The 25,151-nt window shown below is 38.3% G+C and overlaps 1 protein-coding gene across 5 annotated transcripts in view; it reads right to left on the bottom strand.

Annotated features, from left to right (window-relative positions):
• Rel (nuclear factor NF-kappa-B family member relish) overlaps positions 1-25,151 on the bottom strand; it is a 462,299-nt gene that overhangs the window by 36,120 nt on the left and 401,028 nt on the right. For all 5 annotated transcript variants that reach the window (XM_090380549.1, XM_090380553.1, XM_090380550.1 and 2 more), the window contains exons 16-17: positions 24,138-24,332; positions 14,395-14,545 (exon numbers count right to left, since the gene is read on the bottom strand). In XM_090380549.1, coding sequence (XP_090236675.1) covers positions 14,395-14,545; positions 24,138-24,332 — 346 coding nt within the window. The remainder of the gene's footprint in view (positions 1-14,394; positions 14,546-24,137; positions 24,333-25,151) is intronic.

Below are 25,151 nucleotides of genomic sequence, written 5' to 3'. Positions count from 1 at the left end.
ATTGGGAGATCAAAATTGAGAGTAGGAGTGTGCTATAGGCCTAATGACTCTGATGAGTATAATAAGGAACTGTACAGGGAAATAGAGTGGGCCAGTAAATCAGAGTGTCTTATAATGGGAGATTTTAATTTCCCAGATATTGACTGGAATTTGGGGGCTGGATACTCACACACTAGCAGGGCTTTTGTGGATTTATTGGATGATTGTTTTCTACATCAGCATGTTCGGGAGGCAACTAGAGGGAGTAATACTCTTGATTTGATTATCAGCAGTGATTCTTCATGCATTAAGAATCTGCAGATAAATGAACCACTAGGTGGCAGTGATCACAGTGTGCTGAAGTGGGATTTACTCAAAGAGGTAACTACCATTAGGGGTAAAGGGAAGGGTTATTGCTTCCGTAAAGGCGACTACGATGGACTGAGACAGTATTTAAATTCTATACAGTGGGACCAACTGATGATGTTACCAACAGCAAATTCAAAATGGGAAGCATTCAAAGAACTTATCTTGGAAGCTACTAGGCTTTACATACCAACTAAGAAATATTGTTCAAGGTTTAGGCCAAAATGGATGTCAGATGAACTAATGAGGCATATGGCAGAGAAGAAAAATACATGTGATACTTACAAATTAACACATGACACAGAAGCCTATGATAGATACAAGTTGATATGCAACCAAGTTACAAAGGAGGTTAGGCAGGCGAAGGCAGATTACGAGAAATCCTTGGCAAGGGATGCAAAGAAAAACAGCAAAGAGTTCTTTACTTATGTAAACTCTAGAAGGAAAGGGATGAATCAGATTGGTCCACTTGATATTGATGGGTCAAGTGTTGATGATCCTGCTCAGGTGGCTAACAAACTAAATGAATATTTTGCATCGACATTCACACATGAGGAGTTATTCAGCGAGGGGAATGCCAGAGGTGTATTCAACTCTAGCAGTAAGTTACAGAATCTTGAAATAACTGGGAGTAAAGTGGAGGAGAAACTGTTGAAGATAAACACAAGAAAGGCACCCGGGGTGGATGGGATCTATCCAGTTATATTAAAGGAGGCAGCAAAGGAAGTAAGCAAACCCTTAGCCATAATTATGAGAGCTTCCTTGGACTCAGGGGAGGTACCCATAGACTGGAAATGTGCAAATGTGACCCCAATTCACAAAGGAGGATCAAAGGCTGACACAAGTAATTATAGACCTGTGAGCTTAACTTCTGTTCCAGGAAAATTAATGGAGGCACTGGTTAAAGACGCACTGCAGGATCATTTAGACAAGACTTCAGTTATAGCTCAGACACAGCATGGTTTTGTTAAGGGGAAGTCTTGCCTGACCAACTTGATTGGATACTATGATGCAGTCACAAAAGAACTGGATGCAGGGAATAACTTTGATATTATATACTTGGATCTTAGAAAGGCTTTTGATACTGTTGCACATGGAAGACTGCTACACAAATTGGAGCAGTGTGACATTGGAGGCAAATTGCTGCTATGGATAAAGGGGTGGTTGAGGGGGAGAAGACAGAGAGTGGTAATCAATGGACACTGCTCATCGTGGACTGATGTTATTAGTGGAGTCCCTCAGGGCTCAGTGTTGGGTCCATTATTGTTTTCTGTATTTATAAATGATATTGATGATGGTATATCGGGATTAATGTCCAAGTTTGCAGACGATACAAAGGTAGGCAGGGTTGTCAAGGACACTACTGACACTATGCTGCTGCAACAGGATCTGGAAAGGTTGAGCAGATGGGCTGAGAGGTGGCAAATGAAGTTTAACATTGACAAATGTAAAGTACTACACATGGGAAACAGCAACCCCAGAGCAACGTATCAACTCTGTGGTACAACACTGACAGTGGTAGAGAATGAAAGGGACTTGGGGGTGGTTGTGCAGGCAGATATGAAGTTCTCTGAGCAGTGCAGACGGGCTGCAAGAGTAGCTCAAGGAGTATTGTCAATGATATACAGGAATTTTTCCAGCAGGGATAAGGAGGTGATTATTCCATTGTATAAGGCGATGGTCAGGCCACACTTAGAGTACTGTATACAGGTCTGGAGGCCTCATTTCAAGAAGGATGTAGAGCTGCTGGAACGAGTACAGAGAAGGGCAACAAGATTAGTGAATGGAACAAAGGGGTGCTCTTACGAAGAAAGGCTTAAGATTTGCAAATTACAGTGTCTGGAGACTAGGCACCAGCGAGGTGATCTGATAGAGGTGTATAAAGCATTGAATGGTTTGAGCATGCTCAATGCTGATGGGATTCTTCCTCTTGCTCAGAATAATCACCTAAGAGGGCATAAATTCAAATTGAAGGAAGGCAGATGTAGGATAGACGTGCGGAAAGTTGCCTTTAGCCAGCGAGTGGTTGGTTGGTGGAACAGACTTCCATCCCTTGTGGTGGAGGTTGATAGCCTAAATAAGTTTAAGGCTCAGCTGGACAGGTATTTTGAACGAACAGAGGGGTGAAGTGGAAGTGGTTTTTTTTTTTTTTTTTTGGCTGATGCTGCATAAGCTTGCTTTCTTGCATCAAATGCCTCTACTAATGCTAATGCTAACACGCTAATTGCTTCAAAAATTTGCTCTGTAACTCTTGATGTTAAATTTAAAAAAAATGGAAAAGGCTTTAAATCTGTGGATAGAAGACCGAATTCAAAATAAACTTCCGTTAAATTCACTCATCATTCGTGAAAATGCAAAACTCCTTTATCAACACTTTAGCGAAACTGCTGATAGCACTGGCGGGATAAGTTTTTTAGCTAGCAATGGCGCTGGTTTGAAATTTCTAATAAATATTACATTTAATATTAAATTGTTTCTTATTTTCATTTTGATGCCTTATGCTTGCATTTCACTATGCACTGTCTATGTACACAGTCAATTTATGAAGGTATATATAATACATACATAGACAAAATTTTAGACTAGTTTTTCTTATATATTTCATACTTTGGAACGGAACCCCTTTATTACTACTATGAGAGCCAAAACTCAGTATTCGCGGCATTTCTCAGCAACGTAACCCCCGTGAATAGCAGGGGTTTACTGTATGTGAATGGCCTATGGTATTGTGTGTAATTTCTGGATGTTGCATGCAGCTAGTGAATTTCTCCCCCAACGTTCAAAGCAGTTATCCCAGCATGGGAAGATGCCCATAAACCATGGTAGATCAGGTTTATTCTGATTCCTAGTAGATACTGTTAAGAGAGACAATTCCAGCTATTCATTAGATCCTGTAGTCTGATTCCAGTGGATTTATTTTCATTAGATTTGGTCTCGTAAAACTACATCAGCAATGAGTCAAAGAGGAATTTCAGAACCGGACATGAGGACAGCCTCTGGAATTCTGCCACATATTTAGCATTAGCCTATTCATCCAGAGGTGAAGTGGAGGTTCATTCACTTCTATATACAGTCTGTGAACCGGAGATGTTCAAAAAGGTCGTAAGGCAATTCTCAAAGTGCTGTGTTAGATGGTATTCAATTTTCTGAGAATGTTTTTTCTATCAGAATCATAAACATTGGGGAAGCATTCCACAGCCTAAGTGGAATCTGATTAGAACATGATATATATATATATATATATGTAACATAGTGTAACAATCAACACGTCATGTTGGTGTGGAAATACTTTTAAGGAAGTTTAATTTTTTTAGACATAGTATGCAAATATGTTATATGTGCAGCAAAAGAAACATAAAATCAAAATAAGTGCATCCAGTTGATATAGATGAACAGTGCACTGTTGAGTCAGTTTGGTGTGACATAAGCACTGCAAAAGCAAAAATAACAGTAGGAGTGTGTTATAGGCCTAATGACTCGAATGAGTACAATAAACAATTGTACAGAGAAATAGAGTTGGCTAGTAAATCAGAATGTCTTATAATGGGGGATTTTAACTTCCCAGATATTGACTGGAACTTGTGGATTGGTCACTCACACTCTAGTTTGTGGATTTATTGGATGATTGTTTTCTGCAGCAGCATGTTCGAGAGGCAACTAGAGAGGGTAATACCCTTGATCTGGTTATCAGCAGTGATCATTCATGTATTAAGAATTTGCAGATAAAGGAACCACTAGGTGGCAGTGATCACAGTGTACTGATGTGGGATTTACTTAAAGAATATAATTACCATCAGGGGTAAAGGAAAGGTTTTTGCTTCCGTAAAGGTGAGTACAGTGGTCTCAGACAGTTTTTAAATTCTGTACAGTGGCATCAACTGACAATGTTACCAACAGTAAATTCTAAGTGGGAAGCATTCAAGGAATTAATCGTGGATGCTACTAAAAGTTTCATACCTATTAAGAAATACTGTTTAAGGTTTAGGCCTAAATGGTTATCAAATGAACTAATGAGACTCGTGACAGAGAAGAAAAATGCATGGGATGCATATAAATTATCAGGCGACTCAGAAGCCTATGGCAGATATAAGCTAGTCTGTAATCAAGTTACAAAGGAGGTTAGGCAGGCAAAGGCAGATTACGAGAAATCTTTGGCAAAAGATGCTAAGAAAAACAGCGAGGATTTCTTTACTTATATAAACTCTAAAAGGAAGGGGATGAATCTGATTGGTCCACTTGATATTGATGGTTCGAATGTTGATGATCCTGCTCAGATAGCAAACAAACTGAATAAGTATTTTTCATCTACATTCACACGTGGAGTTATTAAGGTTTGAAAATGGCAGAAGGTTATCAAATTGTAGCAGAGTGCTTAATGATTTTGTAATAACTGAGAGCAAAGTCGAGCAGAAATATTTGAAGTTAAACGTAAGAAAGGCACCTGGGGTGGATGGGATCTATCCAGTTATATTAAAGGAGGCGGCAAAGCAACTAAGCAAACCCTTAGCCATAATTATGAGAGCATCCTTGGACTCAGGAGAGGTCCCCATGGACTGGAGATGTGCAAATGTAAGCCCAATTCACAAAGGGGGGGATCGAAGGGTGACACGAGTAATTACAGACCAGTCAGTTTAACTTCTGTTCCGGGTAAAATAATGGAATCACTCGTTAAAGATGCATTGCAGGATCATCTAGACAAGACTGCAGCAATAATTCACACACAGCATGGGTTTGTTAAGGGAAAGTCTTGTCTGACAAATATGATAGGATATTATGATGTGGTTACAAAGGAACTGGATGAAAAAAATAATTTTGATATCATAGATTTGGATTTCAGAAAAGCTTTTGACACTGTTGCGCATTGAAGACTATTGTACAAATTGGAGCAGAATGGTATTAAGGGTAAGTTGCAACAATGGATAAAAGGATGGTTGAGTGGGAGAAGACAGAGGGTGGTAATTAATGGGTGCTGCTCTTCATGGACTAATGTTATTAGTGGAGTCCCACAGGGTTCGGTTGGGCCCCCTGTTGACTTGTATATTTATCAATGACATTGATGAAGGTATATCAGGCTTAGTGTCGAAGTTTGCAGATGATGCAAAGGTTGGCAGGGTTGTTAATGATGGTAATGGCAGTGTGCTACTGCAACAGGATCTAGATAATTTGGGCAGATGGGCTAAGAAGTGGCAACTGAAGTTTAACCTTGACAAATGCAAAGTACTGCATATGGGTAGAAGTAATCCCAGAGGAACATACCAACTGTGTGGTACTACACTTAAGGTGGGAGAAAATGAAAAAGACCTGGGAGTAATTGTGCAGTCAGCTATGAAGTTTTCTGAGCAATGCAGGCAAGCTGCCAGGGCAGGTCATGGGGTTTTGTCAATGATATATAGGAATTTTGCTAGCAAGGAAAAGGAGGTGATTGACCCTCTGTATAAGGCAATGGTCAGGCCAAGCCTTGAGTACTGCGTACAGGTCTGGAGGCCTCATTTTAGGAAGGATGTAGATTTGCTTGAACGTGTACAGAGAAGGGCAACAAGATTGGTGAGGCAGAATGAAGGGATCCTCTTACCAAGAGAGGCTTAAGTTCTGCAAATTGCAGTGGCTGGAGACTAGGCACCTGCACGGTGATCTGTTTGAGGTGTATAAGGCCTTGAATGGATTGAGCACACTGAATTCTGATGGGATCCTTCCACTTGTTCAGATTACAAACCTAAGGGGGCATAAATTCAAATTAAGAAAAGACAGATGTGCGAAAATTTGCCTTTAGCCAGCGGGTAATTACTGGAACAAACTTCCATCTGTCGTTGTGGAAGTTGATAGGTTAAATAAATTTAAGGAGGAACTGGACAGGCATTTGGAGGGAATGGTGTGATTTTTTTTCTGGCTGATGCTGTATAAGCTCATACACTTGCTTTCTTGCATCACATGCTGCCACTACTACTACTACTACTACTACTACTGTGCAATTTCCCTTTGAAAATATAGGTTATTCTTCTCATATCCATAGGCTTGTGCTAACTGGCTAGTGTTGGTAACACAAATATCTATCATCCGATATAGTATGGGCATATACCAATTTTTCCCTCTCAGATATTCTGTAGTTAGAAATATGATTGTCCATTTGATTGACGCCAACCATGTATGTATTGTACATCTTTATGAAATTGGGTTGATGTACACCTATTTTCATTTTATCCTTCAAGGAAAATCTCTTGCATTTTTGAATAGGCTCAATGCCATGTTCATTTGATATAATAGTCACAACACTATTATCTCTCCATTTTACACCTATTATGTTCTTTTCTTTATCAATTGCACTATCCATGTTCCCTCTCTTCCCTAATTTCATTTGTTTTGTATCTTTTAAACAACACTTCATTGTTCTGTTCTCTCATACTGTTCCTGTTGTACTGAAGTTTTTTATTGTAAGATCATAAATCAACCTGGCTGATGTAAAAAAAACTGTCAAAATATAATGAGAATCAAATATCAGGATAATTTCTTTGCAAAACTTCAGCAAATTTTAGCACAACAGATTCACTTAGACTGTGAGTAGCAGTTATATCATTTGCTCCTCTTCCCTGATATACATTGAACAGTACACAATATCCTGGTTTGGTGCTCATGACCCATGTTTATAGCCAAAGTGACTTGGCTTACTTCGGATGAACTGTTTACAGCCATGTTTACCAAATGATCATTGATTCATTGATAGATATATTGGGTTGGATTGGGGCATATTGAATAAATTTTTGGTTGAAAATATCCATAATAGGGATTAGTTTGGCCATTTTGTCACCCTGAGTTAAGTTGTTATCCGGTGCATGAAAATACCTACAGATTTCTTCAAACCTGTTACGTCACATTGGTCCTGAAACTAAAACATTGGTATGTCTTCACTTTCTTCCCAAAATATTCTTCTGCAAGGTAAAGGAACATAATTAACGTAACTGCTAAGCAAAAGAATAACAATGAACACATACAACTCGTTTGCTGATAATTAAAATCCAGCTATGTTTTTTTGGCTAGCATACATGACCATATATATTTTACAAGTTCTTCGACTAAGGACTTGTTCATAAAAAGCTCGAAAAACTCAATTGGATGACTTTCTTTTGATAATGTTAAAGAGGGTGGCACAGTACCCTCCCAATCAATTTTGGGAATAACAGGACTAAGATCACTATTTGCCCACTGAAATTTGCCAATCTTTATCTTTTTTTTTTAGGTGGTTCCTTTATTTGGGAAATAGTTCCTTTAGTTTCTTGAATATTGGATTGACTAGAATTGTTAACTTTTTCTGCTGACATATTTTTCTCCACATCTAACTCTTCACTTTCTTCTTCAATCTCTAAAATTCTCCGTTTTGACTCCTTAGAAAACATAAATTCACCCTCTGCCCGTAACTGTCTGCTACTCAAATGGTTTGGGGTCAATCTTCTTCATCATCAGAATCGATGTCAGTATTCCACCATCATTTTCTGGAGGAGTAATATAGGTGCCATCAGGCACTACTGTATTATTTTCTAAATCAAAATTTTCAATTTCTTCCAATAATTCAGCAGTACACTGGTTTCTTCCTAAAAAATAAAGTATATTTATTTGTCATGAAAAATCGTTACATATGTCCAAGGGATCGTTAATCAGCCACGGGAAAAAAATGCATTGCAGTTGATATTCTATTCAACATAAAAATAGAATAATATCAAAAATGTTTGTATGCAACTTTGTTCCAACAAAAGTGTATAACAAATAGAGAAAATAATTAACTAAAACCAACTTACCAGTAATAATATGAAGACCTATCAGGACACACGAGAAATCACTCCAAATTGTTCACTTGTAAACACACATGTGCTCTTTGCGGCTAAAATATAACATTACAACAGATGTAGACCTACATCCTAATTTTCTGTATTAATGTCAGAGCCATCTATTTAGACAGGTGCTGAACTAGAGAGATTTTTAAAAGATGGGTTGCTAATGATCCCTTGGGCATTAATGGGAAGCAGCAGCAGGCAAGTGATATTGGTCTGTAGTTACGTAGGACTAACTGTTCTTTTCCAGGTTTGAAGAAGGTTAAGATAAAAGAATGGCTCCAGGATTGTGGATATGAATTTTCCAATAGAATTCTATTATAAAAGATCAATAATGATTCTAAGGCTATTTCATTTAATGCTTTAAAGTAATGTTGTATATTCCGCAACCCAACCTTTTTCTCTTCGCGGCAGACCTTAAGTTATCCATGACACAGATCAAGATCCATGATATTACAGTCAAACTTGTCACTGAACTAAAGCACCTAGGAATAATAATAGATAAGAACCTATCCTTCCTCCCACATCTGAACTATATACAAAGAAAAATCAGGACCTACACGGCAATGGTGGCCAGGGTGCCTGCCGAGACTGAGGGTTGAAAAAACGCACACTGGCTCTCTTTTATAAAGCTGTATTCATTCCTGCGATAACTTACGCCTCTGTGGCATGGTTTCAAGGCCTCCACCATAGTTAATAAGAGAAAATTGGAGTCCATTCATGGGCCAATCCTTCTTAACATGACCCGAGCGTGTAACACGGTTAGCACGCACGCACTGGCAGGGGTGCTACCCCTTGACCTGGAGGTCACGTGTGTTGGAATGCTGTAACTCAGTAGGGACAAACCCGCAACCTATATTGACCATACAACAGATCCATTAAGCAATAGACCGAAAGAGAAAAGAAGACTTCTGACCTACATACAACAAATTTGGCAGGAAAGGTGGACAACCTTCAAAACAAAGGAGAAATAACTCAAAAATATATGCCGGGCATCAACAGAGTATTTCCCAAGTCACCGACCAGGTTTTCACCAGGACTATCTTCTTACTGGACACAGCACCATCTGCAACAAACTCACCATGCTAGGCATTGAAAACAATCCTCTATGTGCCTGTGGCTCACAAGAAACCTGGGACCACTTGATGTTCGACTGCCATCTGTACGAAGATCTCCGGGTCCTTCTCATCACTCAGCTCCAGTACAATCCCAGGAACCATGAACACTGCCTACTTAATGACGAACAGAACTACAAACCATTCACAAAGTTTGCATAAGACTTGTTCACAAGGTGCAGAACCCTACCACAACCAAGAAACTTGGCAACCACTTAGCATGACCAGAACAATCTCATCACTACAAACCCTGCACTGAACCTCAGCCTAAAGAGCAACACTGGCAAAACTGAATAAGAAACAACCACTATCCGGCGATTGAAAAAATTTGATCACAAAACCGAACAGACTCATTGCTTCCTCTACAAAGATCTTATGTAACAAACACTAAATTAGACACTCTCCCATCAGGACCAAAACTGCATGGGACTAACTGTGCTGGTTGAAGCCAAAAATGATGTCTCATCCTCCTCCTATCATGATAAGACAAGACAAACACTGAAATGGACTCTCCAATCAGACTGCAGTGGCACCTTTGTAGCCAGGTGGGCAGGAGCGGCAGTGCATAGCACATGCTTCTTGATTAGACTGGGGTTCGAGCCCATGACCATCAAATACGGAGGATGCGGAAAGGTCAGGGAATGACCACCGCATATTCCCGGTGGCAATATGGCCTTAGTTGCTAATGCTCCTAAAAACCAAATAACAACAACAGACTGTAGCTATGCTGCCACCTCATCAGTTTGCAGCCAGGGCGGGACACGTTGTGAAACCACTTTGTTGGCTGAAGCCAAGATTGAAGTCCCATCTTCTTCTTACCATCAAAAAGGACACTCTCTTCTTCTTATCACCAAAAAAGGACACTCTCCAACCTAGACTTTGACTGCAGCTAAGCTGCCACCTTGCCAGCTGGCAATCTGGACAGGGCACCTAGCTTCACCCACTTTCTTTCCCTATCCTGGTGGGGGGATTTTTTTTTTTTTTTTTTTTTTTGATTTGGTAGTTGTTGGTGCCTCGGCTTCTGTGGCCATATTGCACCTCCCAAGGTTTTTGCAGCACTTTGATCCAAGCCCGAGGCGGGAATCGAACCCGCGACCTTTGGGTTGCCGGGCAGGTACTTTACCCACTCGGCTAGCCCGGTCGGCTTGGTGGGGGGAGGGACGATTTCTTGTCTCATTCCCTTCCTGCCATCCCCCCTGCTTCCTCCTGGTGGGGCATGGGCATGCCCCACTGAAAATCATTGGGGTCGCCTGCTCTTTCACCTTCATACTTCTGACTTTCCCCCCCAGCCTTCAGTCTCCCTTCCCTATTCTTTTTTTTTTTTTTTTTTTTTATGAAAACCCCAAACACGAAAGGTACCAAAACCTATAGTACTTAGTACCGTGCATGGATTGAAGGAGAAGTATGGGGGGAGGGGGATGCCGGAAACTTTGCTCTAGAGACTAAACATGGGTTTCACCACTTCAAGCCTCCAATAAGCAAAGTGGCGGTATTTCACCGGTTGATGAAAGTCATCTACCACCTTATTTAAATATGACAAAATTAAACCACGCCCACGATTCTCGGCTTTTCCAATTCTAGCATTATCTCCCCCCCCCCCTTATTTTCCACAGGCTCTAGCAACTGAAATCTCAGGAAATTAGGTGGCAGGGCCTGCCAGAGTAAAACAAATTACTAAACCGAACAGACTCATTGCTTCCTCTACAAAGATCTGATGTAACAAACACTAAATTAGACACTCTCCCATCAGGACCAAAACTGCATGGGACTAACTGTGCCAACTAACATGGGACAACCCTGGTCTGCCTCCACGGGGCAGAGTGTGGGCAACGTTGGAACCCAGCAGTTAAATGGCCAGAAGAACAATGGTACACCACACTACATACCACAATATCCATACACTTTTAAATCTTGGCCTGTACAGTGTACTGTATCACACGCAATGTAAACTATGCAGAGATGGGGGAATCCCCTGGTGCTGTTAGACCCTAAACACACTATACAACTATCCATAACAACACGGCACATCAAAATGTTAATCCTCAAAAATCATAGTTTATGGCGATGTTAATATAAATATGCTATAAGTCATAGTAGAAGCGATTATTTTGCCAACAATCCAACAGAAATTGGCTCATGCATACATTAACATTTTATGAACCCTAAATCACTATACTAAAGTAAAGCAAAGCCAAAAAAAAATTTTTTAGTATTAAACCTGCTTTGCTGAACACAGATGGCTGATGCATGGCAGAATCATTGACAATGCAAGCCTCATTTCTTCATCAATGGATCTGAGTCTCTTCCTCTTTGATGTTTTAATTTCAGTCAAAGTTGAAAAGCCCAGTTCACACAAATATGTAGCCAAAAATGGTAAATCTCAGAGCTAGCCAGGTATTTTTTCCTTATTGAAAACCAAAATGTGTCCAACTTCACTTCACAATGTTTTTATCGCAATGTTCTGTCAGCCTTCAGTCCTGTTAGTTCTGTTAGTTCCTCTTGTACATTCATCGGAAGAGATTTTGCATCTGCAACAAATGGATCATGAACCCAGTAAAAATCTTTGATGCTCCCCAAAATAATCCTTGAACTTCTGCTATCTAAATGTTCTTTATTGAAGTCCATCACCACTTCATTACCAGCAGCAAGTGGCCATACAGTTGGAAACATCTCAAACAACCCATTTGCAATGCACTGTATCCACAAATCTAGCTTATTCTGAAAGCCTTGAATCTTATCCATACTAGTAAAAAGATTCTATTTCTTGCCTTGCAGTTTTCGGTTCAGCTCATTCAGGTGAACAAAAATATCGGAAAGATATACTAAATTAGTCACCCATTCATCATCTGCAAATAACTCTACAGACTGATGTCCCTCAACAGTTAAAAATGTCTGTACCTCCTCAAGTTCAAAAATGCACATTAATACTTTACCACATAACAACCACCGTACTTCTGTATGTAGCAGGAGTGTGGTGTGTTTAGTTCCCATTTCCTGACACAAAATGGAAAAAGCCGCGAACTGAGGAGCCGCAATTTGATGAAGTTAATGACTTTTACTACTTCATCCAGCACAACTTTCAGAGCAGATGGCAAAGACTTGGCAACGGCTTCACAGTGAATAAGACAATGATCACATCATATGCCAGAATTCACTTCTTGCACTTTAACTCCAAAGCCTTTAACACATGGAAGTGGCTCCATCTGTGCATACACTAACACAATCCTTCCAATTTAATTCATTTTGGAGCATATATTCATTAGTAAAGCAAAATATTTCTTCACTGGTGGCTTGCTCGTGTAGTACTTTAAAAAAAAAAAAAAAAAAAAAAATTTGTTGCAATTGCATCTCCATCGATTTACCGAATGTTGGCAAGAAGTTGAGTGTGACTGAAGTGAGAACTTCTGACTGCTGCTCATTTTCTCCTTCATAACTTCTTCACTGTCACCGGATATATCACTGCCTTGACTGCGTCAGCTGAGAGTGGAATGTTTGAAATTTCATTAGCAGCTTCTGGGCCCAGGACTATTTTAACCATCTCTTTACAAGCTGGCATTAACAAAGTTTCAGCTATTGTGTGTGATTTTTTGGCCTTTACGATAAGTTCGGCTACTCTATATCTAGATTTCTGTACATTTTCTGAAACACATACCAACGGAATTTGGTATGAACGCTGCCTGTTTTTTTTTTGTTTTTTTTGTTGCAACAACCATTGAAAATAATTGATATCTTTGCATGCCAGAGAAGAATGTTTTGTTGAGAAATGCCGTTTCAGTTCACTGGGAACCTTAGCAGCATTGCTGAGTTTTTCTCCGCACATGAGACACTCAGGGATTGGGCATGTATATATAGACAGGTGATCCGTAATCTAAGCGGGATCGAATTAAAGTTTTATAAAGATGTGAGAGGGAGTGTCTATCGGCACCCCAGAAGTTAGCGGAGACAGCTCTTAAGATATTTAGTTTCTTTAGACAGGCTGTCCTTAGGTAGGGTACATGAGTAGAAAAGCTAAGTTTGTTATCTAGATATAAACCCAATAAACGGAAATTGTTGGTAAGAGGAATTGGGTTGTTTTTTTAAATATATTTCAGGATCCGGATGTAATTTTTGTATTTTACAGAAATGTACTGCAGTAGATTTATTTTCTGCTAAGGAATATCCATTCCGTTGCACCCACAATTCTATTCTGGCTATGGATAGTTGACGTTGCCTTTCAATGGCATTCATAGTTTGTGACTGACATGAGATAATGAGGTCATCAGCAAACGTGTATTCTACTGTTTTTGGTATGCCTCGTGTCATATTAGTAATTCTTATTGTGGACAGAACCCTGCGTACACCCTCTTGTTCAAATGTTTTGGATACACTGTTCATATATCTGATCTGAGACGTTCTGTGGTGTAGGAAGTTTTGTATAAATTGGGGTAACTGCCCCTCAAACCAAAAGAATGAAGGTCCTGGAGGACACGTATTGCCAAGTGGTATCAAAGGCTTTCTCAATATCGAGGTTGACCATAACCAGATGTTGTCTCCTTACAAAAGCATTGCAGATGTTTGCTTCTGCTTTGATCATCACATCTAGGGTTGAGCAGTTCTTCCGAAATCCATGCTGGTTTCTATTTAGCAGATTATTTGTTTCCAGAAGCCACATTAGCCACCTGTGGACCATTTTTACTAAGACTTTGCCTAAACAGTCAGTGAAATTGGCCTGTAATTATGTGGGATGGTATGATCCTTACTTGGCTTTGGAAAAGCTAGTACAACTGAGTGATGCCAAGAGTGTGGATAAGTATTTTCTAGAAATACAGCAGACTCTCGATTTACTGGGATCGGATTAACCGGGACACTTCAAGACTCCAAATTAAAAAATAAATAAATATATAAATATCAACCAGAAATCATAAAATTCGAGTAATAACTAGAATAGGTATAAACAGATATTTTGCAAGTCATAAATAACAGAAAAGAAGTGGCGTTATAAGTTGCCATTGGGAAATTATTATCCAGAGATTTGGCAGCTATGAATTATCAAAAATAATATAGAAATCATAGTGATGAAGAAAATATGGAAATTAATGTTTTTATTCATAGAGCATCAAATAAAGGAATTTTACCACTTAGATATCCTGAATCCAAAGATAAAGTTTCTTCTTTCTGCTGGCATTCTAATTGTTCTCTACTTTCATTTTTTCTTTGTGCTTCAGGAGGTAAATCAGTAGAAGACACAGCTTTTTTAAATTTATGTCTTTTAAGTAAATCAGACAACTAAAAGAAATGAAATAAAATATACATTTTTTCTCTCTTTAAACAACCTTGCAATAATACAGCAATTTAAATAAAAGCATACACAGAATACATACACACACACTCTCACATACTAGTTTTTGAAAATCAAAATTGTAATAATTTCAAGTAGTATTTATTAATGGAGCCATCAATAGGGGTTAACTCAGAAACAAAGATATATACACACACACGCACGCACGTGCGTGCACACACACACACACACACACACACACACACACACACACACACACACACACACACAGTGGTGGACAAAAAAACTGCATTGCCTTAAAAAAAAAAATAACGTTTGTAGTGAAACGTATAAGATATTGTTTGATTACAGTAATTTTATTTGTCGCAAAGCAAAGGTATTGCATCAGCCATTTCTATAAATACAGCATTGGAAGGATATACATACTCATTAGTATCTTGTTTTGTGGAGGTTTAAGCATGGCTCTGTATGTTCAGTTGACACCAAGAAAAAAAAAAAAAAGTGTAGCTGTTGCTCTGTCCCAGAAAGGACTTTCTACACATGCTAGCACTGATAAAATAGGCTGCCACCAGTATCAACAGTATCGCGGGTGCTGAAATTAAAGCTTGAAACCGGTGATGTGAGGAGGAGACCTAGATCAGGCTGTAAGAGAGTGACTAGCCCATCCCAAGATCGATATTTGAAATGCTATGCCTTTGTAATCACCATGCTAGTGCTCCTGATCTAAAATTTGACTTTGAGATGGCCTCTGGCATTCAAATAAGTGCACGAACTATGCAAAGATATCTTTCAAAATGTGGTCTGCATACCTATCAGCCCAAGAAGAAGCCTTTGTTGACCCAACAAATGAGGAAGAAGCGACTTGCTTCGGCTAAAATGCATGTTTCATTGACAAAACAGCAATAGGACACCGTAATCTTTTCTGACGAAAAGAAATTCAAACTGCATAGCTCGGATGGGAAGTGATATGTCAGAAGATGAAAATCGGAGGCATGTGATAGTGATTGCATAACACCGGCCGTGAAGTTCCCCACTGGTCAGATGGTCTGGGGATGCATAACAAGCAAAAGGTTGGGCAAATTAAGTTTATTAATGGAACGGTGAATGCAGAAACCTACACTGCTATCTTGTAGGAGTGCCCGAAACCCGTTATTAGGGATCATCACACAGACATCCAAAACTGCATTTTTCAACAAGCAAAACCACACAAACCAAAACCAAACTTACCAATTTTGCTGTGTGGCAAAATTGGCAAGTTTTATGCTATTTAGATTCAATGATAAGTTTATCTTCTTGTCTCACAAGGCTTAAAACATATTTGCACCAATTTTCCCTTGTTTTTCTCCCTTAATCAGAATTGTAGTTAGTCAATCTCAGATAAAGCAGGTACAGTATCTCCCTTCAAGTTATTCGTGGTTTTTCAACTACATAAAATGCATATATCTGTTTGCAAACAAGCACATATACGTTAATACACAATAATAATAATAAAAAAATATATAAATAAACAAATAAAAACAATAGGGGTGCTATTTGTTTGAAATTATTGTATCGCAGGGTGACTCATGGATATGCAATTTGTTTTACCACAAATAGTAAGACCACAGTGCATACAACAGTCGATCTGCTTTTGTGAAGGGAGTGCAAATGCTGGTCACCATATAGAAGGCTAAGGAAGTCCTTGTAATACTGAATTAATACTTATATTTGAGGTTTTAAAGCCAATGTTGAAGTTGTGAAAATTTTTCTTATCAATATCAGCAAAAACGAATGCCTTCATTTTGCTTTGTAAGAATATGTATAAAAAGTTTGGTTTGCAGTTTCTCAGTGTTATATTTTTGATTCAAGCTTTATACTAAAACATTATCCAAAATTATAGCAGCAGTAGGGAATCCAAGATACTCGGTAGTTCTTTTAAAAATATCTGGGTAACCAGAGTAATTTAAAAATATATAATTTTAAAAGAGCATTTATTTTTTCATTCATGAAATAATAGTTTAAAAATACAAGCCCACTTAAAGTAAATGTTTTTAAATTTCTTTGGATCTTAGTAATGAAGTTTGAAGCTACTGAACACACCCTCTAACTAGCTGAAGTGGGCTGAATTGTTAGTAAAACCGGAACAATTTTTCCGGGTGATATCCCCTATTTTTCATGATTTGCTTCAATCAGTTTTAGCTCCTTTCCAATGCTGATTTTGTTGAAGTTTCTTTCGAAATAGGCACACAGCAGACTATACTATTTTATGCATCTCACCATAGACAGAAGTAGCAGAACTTTCATTTTCCATAGCTGTTTTTTGCTCATTTTGATGTTCATCTTCACCAAACAACCTATCAAATATATCTTCCAATCATATGATTATTTTTTATTTATTATTTTATTTATTTATTTATTATTGTTTATTTTATTTTATTTTTATTTTTTTTTTTGAAGAATATACAAAATGATCATTAACATGGGAGTTGGGATAATTGACACTTTTGGGGAGGTGGGGATGACACAATATCTTTGTTATGCCTTTCAGTGTTGTTTTTTTTTTTTTTTTTTTAATGGCATACATCATTTCAGTAGTGAAAGTCATATCTGCTCATTGTAATTTGCTCAAAATAAAAATGCAAATTCTTCAGCCCTTATTAAATTGCAGTCTTCTTTTCTCAGCTCTTTTACAGCAAGCTTGACAGTTTGAACACCCAATATATTCTTTAAAACAGTGGTGTCTGCACCTTTAAATTTTTGCCAGCCAAACTCCATTAAAACCTTGTTTATGCAGTTACTCAATTTAAAAAAAAAAACAATTAACCATAGGAATAATAGAGCTCCACTGAGTTTTGCAATCAAGTATTGGCGCCTCCGTAGCCAGGTGGGAAGGAGCAGCAGTGCGCAGCACACGCTTCTTGATTAGACCGGGGTTCGAACCCATCACCACCAAATACGGAGGATGCAGAAAGGTCAGGGAATGACCACCGCACCGGAGCAATATGGCCTTAGTTGCTAATGCTCCTAAAAAAAAACCAAAACCAAACAGCAATCAAGTAACAAAACTCTTCCCAGAATAACTCAAGGGTTAATAGACTATAAAAAAAAATAGTTATCATCTGAGAATGGTGCAGTCAACAATATGATTATTACCCAATAGGCCATTGTCGTATTTATAGTAGAGCTTGTATTGCATTTAGTATATTCATATATACATTGGGGGGGGGGATTATCTAGATGCTCCAGTGCAATCAATATGGCAGTGAGCTCAGTAGTGTAGGTTTCTATATTCAGTAGGGAGAACCCAAGACCTTTATTGCTAGGATAAAACTGCTGCAACACCTACTTGAGTATCTCTTTTAAGTCTATCCATGTATATCTGTTCATATCCTGAATACTGCAGAGAGTGGGCTGTATGTATCTGTATAACAGGTGAGAAAGCAAACCTCCAGCAATTTGGAAAATTGCTGAAAGTTTGCAATTAAAAATCATGAAAAAAAAAAAAAAAAAACTTACATAACTATAAGGGGGTGCAACAGGAGTGTCAAAAGCAATAAAGTAAAAAAATACTTAATTTGTCTATAACAGTAGGGCCAGGAATATTGTAAACAAATTATATGAATTTAAGTTTTTGTGCAGGTCAAGTAATGCTGATGTGGTTGTGCTTACTGAAATGTGATGCCACTCAGAGATATGAGAATGAAGAAGTTTATTTCAGTATTCACTGAAAACGTTTGCAGACGATACGAAGGTTGGCGGGGTTGTTAAGGACACTAATGACAGTACGCTGCTGCAACAGGATCTAGAAAAGTTGAGCAGATGGGCTGAGAGGTGGCAAATGAAGTTTAACATTGACAAATGTAAAGTACTACATATGGGAAGCAGCAATCCCAGAGTAACGTATCAACTCTGTGGTACTACACTGACAGTGGTAGAGAATGAAAAGGACCTGAGGGTAATTGTGCAGGCAGATATGAAGTATTCTGAGCAGTGCAGACAGTCTACAAGAGCAGCTCATGGTGTCTTGTCAATGATATACAGGAATTTTTCTAGCAGGGATTAGCATTAGCATTAGCATTTGATGCAAGAAAGCAAGCTTATGCAGCATCAGCCAAAAAAAAAAAAAAAAAAAAACCACTTCCACTTCACCCCTCTGTTCGTTCCAAATACCTGTCCAGCTGAGCCTTAAACTTATTTAGGCTATCAACCTCCATAAGGAGGTGATTATCCCCTTGTATAAGGCAATGGTCAGGCCACGCCTTGAGTACTGTATACAGGTCTGGAAGCTTCATTTTAAGAAGGATGTAGAGCTGTTGGAATGAGTAGAGAGAAGGGCAACAAGATTAGTGAATGGAATGAAGGGTTGCTCTTATGAAGAAAGGCTTAAGTTTTGCAGATTACAGTGTTTGAAGACTAGACACCTGCGAGGTGATCTGATTGAGGTGTATAAAGTCTTGAATGGTTTGAGCATGCTCAATGCTGATGGGATTCTTCCTCTTGCTCAGAATAATCACCTGAGAGAGCATAAATTCAAATTGAGGAAAGACAGTTGTAGGATAGATATGCAGAAATTTGCCTTTAGCCAGCAGGTAGTTGATTGGTGGAACAGACTTCCATCTTTTGTTGTGGAAGTTAATAGTCTAAATAAATTTAAGGCTGAGCTGGACAGGTATTTTGAACGAACGGAGGGGTGAAACCAGAGCATTTTTTTTTTTTGGCTGAGGCTGCACAAGCTTGCTTTCTTGCATCATATGCCTCTACTAATGCTAAGTACATGTGCTTTGAATGACTGGGGTTCAGACCTGGGACTACTAAAATACAGTGCTGATTCTTGTATTCTCTCTCTCTCTCTCTCTCTCTCTCTCTCTCTCTCCCCTGACCATGTGGTCATCCTGGAGTATAAACAGAAAATTTATTTTAAGTACACATGCACCTGTTTTTGCTTTTAGCAACACTAACACAACCTATGTATTTACTTTTCCCATGATAACCTCTAACAGGCCTTGTAATCTCTGACACTACTTTTTGGGCTACTTTATGTCCCAAAAGATGCAGTGCAGGAATCACTTCACCTCTGCTTGCAGCTGCTGTTACTCTATTAATCTGTGTATGACCCCCTCCAGCTAACAGTTTTCTAATCCTCCTAACAATAATTAAATAGCATCAGCAAATATTCGGCACCCCTTCTATTTAAGAGTATCCCATCCCTGTTAATAAGCACAGACCATGTTGAGAAAAATTCTATCCCATCAGCCTTGCACAGTCTCTCCAGGGCTGAAATGATTAACAAGGCTCTGAACATGTACTCCCTCTTATCATGCCCAGGCAAAATTGCAGACATTTTCAAATTTATTCCCAACTCACAACTTTTTCTCAAAATTGCCTGTATTTGGTAATTAATCCTCAGATTTCCTACTCTTAAATTATTATTACCAACGTACACAACAATCACTTTTTGCACCCTTAGAAAATGATAGCTTCTCTACAATGTCACAAACTTTAGCTCCATGGCACACATACCCTGGTCTTATTCTGCCTATCCCCTTTTTTACACAATATATTTCCTATTTCTCTGACAACTTAAGAGTTACTGGTAATTGCTACCTCCTGTGGACCAGAGTTCTCTGCCACTGAGGATGTCATTGTGTTGTCAGTAAATGATTAATAAAAATGTCAGTGGTGGAATATTTGCAGAACATATTCCAGATCATATATTTTTCTTCTTTCATTTTGCTGAATACATATGATGTCCATAAGCAGTTTGTGAAACTGCCACTTTGGTTGCTGTTAGCATCCAATTTGTAACATGTGTAAGAGCATCATCTATAGGTTGATAGAATACAATCTGTGCATCCAGTACAATAAAGCATAATGCACCGATCAAGTTTTCAGAAACTTCCATTTCATTCTAGTTTTGTGTAGGATGTATCAATATTCAACAGTTTAGAGATTACAAGAATGAGATCACCTTGCTGAGCTAGTTTTAGTTCACCTTGCTGAGCTTGTCTTATAGACAAGACCACTCCTTAACAAATCTATGCTGAATTCCATAGATATAACTAAATTCCAGTCTAGGTGGTCCTGCATTACTTTTTTTGCCAGTGACTCCATTATTTTCACCAGAACAGAGGCTGAGCTAACGAGTTTGTAATTACTCATGTCACCTTTTGATCCCCTTTGTGAATTGGAAGTACATTAGCACATTCCAGTCCATAAAGATCTCCTCTGAATCTAAGGATGCTCTCATAATTATGGCTAAGGGTTTGCTTATCTCTTTTGCTGCCTCCCTCAATATAATTGGAAAGATCCCAAGCACCTTTTTTATGTTTAGCTTCAACAATTTATCTTCCACTTTCATTTCGGTTATCACAAAATCATTTAATTCTCCGGTATATTTGATAAACTTCTGGTATCCCCTTCCCTAAGGAATTCCTCATGTGTGAATCAAGATGCAAAATACCTATTCAGTTTGTCAGTAACCTGAGCAGGATCATCAAGAGACACCAATGACATAAATTGGCCCAATGTGTCTTGGCTGTTCTTTGCCAGAGACTTCTAACAACCTCCCTCAGATTGCCTAACTCCTATGTGACTTCATTACAGACTACTATTTTATATCTACTATAGGTTTCTGTAATAACTGATATGCATCCTATGCATTTTTCTAATATGCCACAAGTCAAATCAGTTCATCAGACTGGTCACTTGGGGGTGTCCTCAGGGCTCTGTCTTTAGACCCTTTTTCCATTGTCTTAGATGAGTTCCTTGGGATTGACCTCGGGTACACTGAGTACCCTGCATTTGCCAAGGATCTGGATTTGGTGGTTCATGCCAACTCTAAGGCCTTGCTGGAAGACAGGGCAAACTTGGACAGCAACTCACAGGCAAGAAAACTAAGTCAATTAAAGGATCTCTCCAGTTAACTAGATCTCCTACAATCAAGATCACCAACAAACCCATCAGACTCTACCCAGAGATAAAATACCTTCTTATCATACTTGAAATTTATGTTCTTTCCACACCTTGTTTATATTTCAACCAAAATCAAGAAATAAACGGCAACAATCACCAGAATTTGCAGAGCAGGTTGTGGCCTTAAACAGAGCCCTGATGGTAATATGCAACTCCATTTTCTTGCACACTGTTTGTTATGGAACTTTACTGTTGTGCACAAGAGCCATTTGACGTAATAAGACAAAGCTTGATTCCATCCAAAGAGCCATGCTCCTCCCAATTACCAGGGCCTGTCGTACTGTGAGTATGCAGGCTGAAGACCTAGCTGGATTCATGCCCTCTACCTTGAGGTGATTAAGAGAGGTCTCTTCGACAACTCAAAGAAAGGAACACCAACAGAAATCCTCGACTTCCATCTTGACTTGACTTGTGCAAATGATCCTAAGGCAGAGCGCAAGTGTGCATTACTGACAAACTCCTTGGAATCTGGCAAGACTCCTGGACCAATACCATCAAAGGCACTATAACCAAGCTCTTTCTTCCCTCTGTTACCTTCACCTCCCTCCTGGTTTTAACCAGGACTTCAAGCAGCCTTCATCCTCACAGGACATGGTCCTATTAAACAAAAACTTGTTGACTTAGGGATAGAGTAGGATCTTCATTGCACTTGTGGAGAACCTGAAACTTTGGGCATATGATGTACACCTGCCTCCTTTACGACTTTACTTATAACCAAAATCCAAGCTAATCTTCAACACCAGCAACACTTCTACCTCCAGGACTCATTATCTTGCCCTTATTGAATTTGCACAGTCAATATTCGCCTGTGCAAATTCATGCCCCTCTACCTTGTTCTTACTCTTAGTTACCGTAACAGCCCATGTGTTCATTTGTTTCATGGAAACCCACACCTTGCTTTCCAGGCTGTTGCATGGAAGTGGTCCAATAGAAGCAGTGCAAGAATCACTTTCACCTCTTCCTGCAACTCTAGTTAATTTAATAGTCTGTGTATCCACACCAAGCTAGCAATTTTCTGATTCACCTATCAGTGACTCGATAGCATTAACAAATATTTTTGCACCTATTTAAGTGTATTCCATCCCTGTAAAAACAGTCTTCCTGTTATCAAGCACAGACAGTGTGCAGTTATATAAAAAGAACACTCTACTTATCTGATATCTAATCTTCCTAATGCTTAAAAAATGTCTTCTATAACTATTGCAACTGAATATGGTAGTTAAGTAACCATGTGACATGCCTGACAGAAGTACCTTATAACAGTAACAGCTGTTATTCAGGTAATTAGTGAGATAGAATGCTGCAGAGGAGTTGTCAATTACATACACAAACTTTGCTAATGGCAAGGAAGTCATACCCACTGAATAAGGCAACGGTCAGGATGCATCCTGAGTACTACGTACAGGTCTGGAAGTTGTATTTTAGGAAGTGTGTGAATCTATTGTAAAGTGAGCAGAGAAGAACAAGATTATTCAGGGGCACAAGAGATTCATTTTACCAAGAAAGACTTGAGTTCTGTAAATTGCAGTGTCTGCAAACTAGGCTCCTAAGAAAGACTTCACTGTAGTGTAGTGTTTAAGGCTCTAAGTATACTGAGTGAACTAAATGCTAATGCCACCCTTACTCTTTCTCAGACAATGCACATAAGGGAACATATATTTAAATTGAAAAAGAATGGTGGCAAGGTAGAAATGGAAAAATTTGCTTCCAGCCAGAGAGTAACCGACGGATGGAACAAACTTCATCTGATATCTGATGTTGTGGAAGTGAATAAACTGAATAAATTTAGGGAAGGATTAAACAAATTATTAGGAGAGATGGACAAACGATTTAGGTAAGGTGTGCGCACGCACGTGTGTGTGTGTGTGTGTGAGAGAGAGAGAGAGAGAGAGAGAGAGAGAGAGAGAGAGAGAGAGAGAGAGAGAGAGCACGCTAATGCTATATAAGCTTGCTTCCTTGTATCATTTGCCACTAAAAATACTAATATGTGGGAAAGGATTTTATCTTTTGCCTTTAAAAATCTACATGGTTGATTTGCGAAAGAAAGAAGTTAAATAGCCAATTAAATATACATTCCACCCTACAAAAAAAAGGTGTACATTTTTCAGTCTGTATTAAAGTTTTTCACTTGGAAATTGAGGCATGAAATTTATGAGTGAAAAACTAATTCAGGCATTTATGAATGAAAAACTAATCTTTTCTTCCATTAATGTATTTTTTTCCTTATTTCTTATATTTTTTTGTTCCTAACGTATTAGTGTAATATGAAAAGAACAAGAATCTCCTCCTTTTCATTTTCAATTCATATTTCACATTCCCCTCCATAAAAGAGTGAAAATGTCCCTGCTCACTGTGGAATGGCTTTGTTTACTCTTTGAAGATGGCATATTGAAAAGCTGTTGATTATAGAAGATCATGAGGCTAGAAGCAGTTGCTCCTTTCATATCAGGTTTTCTAAGTTTCTGAGACAATAGGATATTTCCACTTACTTTATGATTTAATTGAAGACAATGTTTGTTAATTAATTAGTTAGATGAAATAACAAGTTATTTAATATATTAGGTGTTTCACTTCAACTGGAAATATTCATTTCATAAAATAATTTTAGAAATATCATTAAAAAATTACCTGTGTACTGTCTGCTGCAAAATCAAATGAGGTCTTTCCACCATTACCAAATTGTTCACTTCTATCAAAATTTTCGATGCTAGGGTCACCTCCTGCATCAAGCAGCATGTAAACTATCGGGATGGAATTTTTGATACAAGCTAAATGAAGAGGAGTATTCCCAGCATAATTCTGAGCATTTACATCCATTGTTTCCTGAAATTAAATAATGAATGTAGTTTAGTTTTTATTCTTTCTTTGGTATGAAAATTTAAGATATTTTCAACACAGAATAAGCATGTTCTGCACTGGCACCAGTTTTAACGTGAGGATGTGCCTGGATTGCTTTGAATTTGTACCGCTTCATCCCATTTCATGAAGGTGGGAGTGTAAAGGTGTTTTAATTTTTACCACAGTAGTTTTATTTTTCTAGGTTTGAAGATAGACAGGCACAGTGCATGTTTTATGACAATATGGAAAAAACTAATCACATATACAAAAGCAAAAAAACTATCTTAAAAGTTACAGGCACTCCCCAGCTTACGTAACACTCGACTTACGAAAATTCGACTTTAAGTAAGTTTTTGCCAGCCGGTGCAAACTTAAAAAAAAAATTGTGGAAACACATTTTGCATCCCGTAAGAATAAATGAAGGTATCTTGAAAACATTGCAATGTGAACCAAATAACATATTGTTTTTTTGGTAATTCATTCCAACACCTCGGAAGTGAAATTTTCGCTATATAACTAAGCTATTTATCTCTCTAAAATGTCATTTTTATAATGGAAATTGGACTACACTTTTCATCGTTACCATATGTTCCGTTATAAGAATCAATTTTGAACGCCTTTGTCATATTTTTCTAAAGCACATTTCTGGAGGTCACTATCATAAAACAATAAAAACAATTTGCACTTTCCGGTTTATTGGGCTTTTCTGTTAACGCAATCTATTATAAACTCAATCTTATTGCATTTGCAATAATAATGATAACTGGAATTGTGTGGGTTTTTACGTTACAGTATTATGGTGAA

Source organism: Mastigoproctus giganteus, chromosome 8 (genome assembly GCF_048544385.1).
Source record: "Mastigoproctus giganteus isolate SK-2022 chromosome 8, ASM4854438v1, whole genome shotgun sequence".
In the NCBI taxonomy this organism is placed as follows: Eukaryota; Metazoa; Arthropoda; class Arachnida; order Uropygi; family Thelyphonidae; genus Mastigoproctus; species Mastigoproctus giganteus.
The sequence above is the reverse complement of the archived record's forward strand: the minus strand, read 5'-3'. Positions and strand labels throughout refer to the sequence as shown.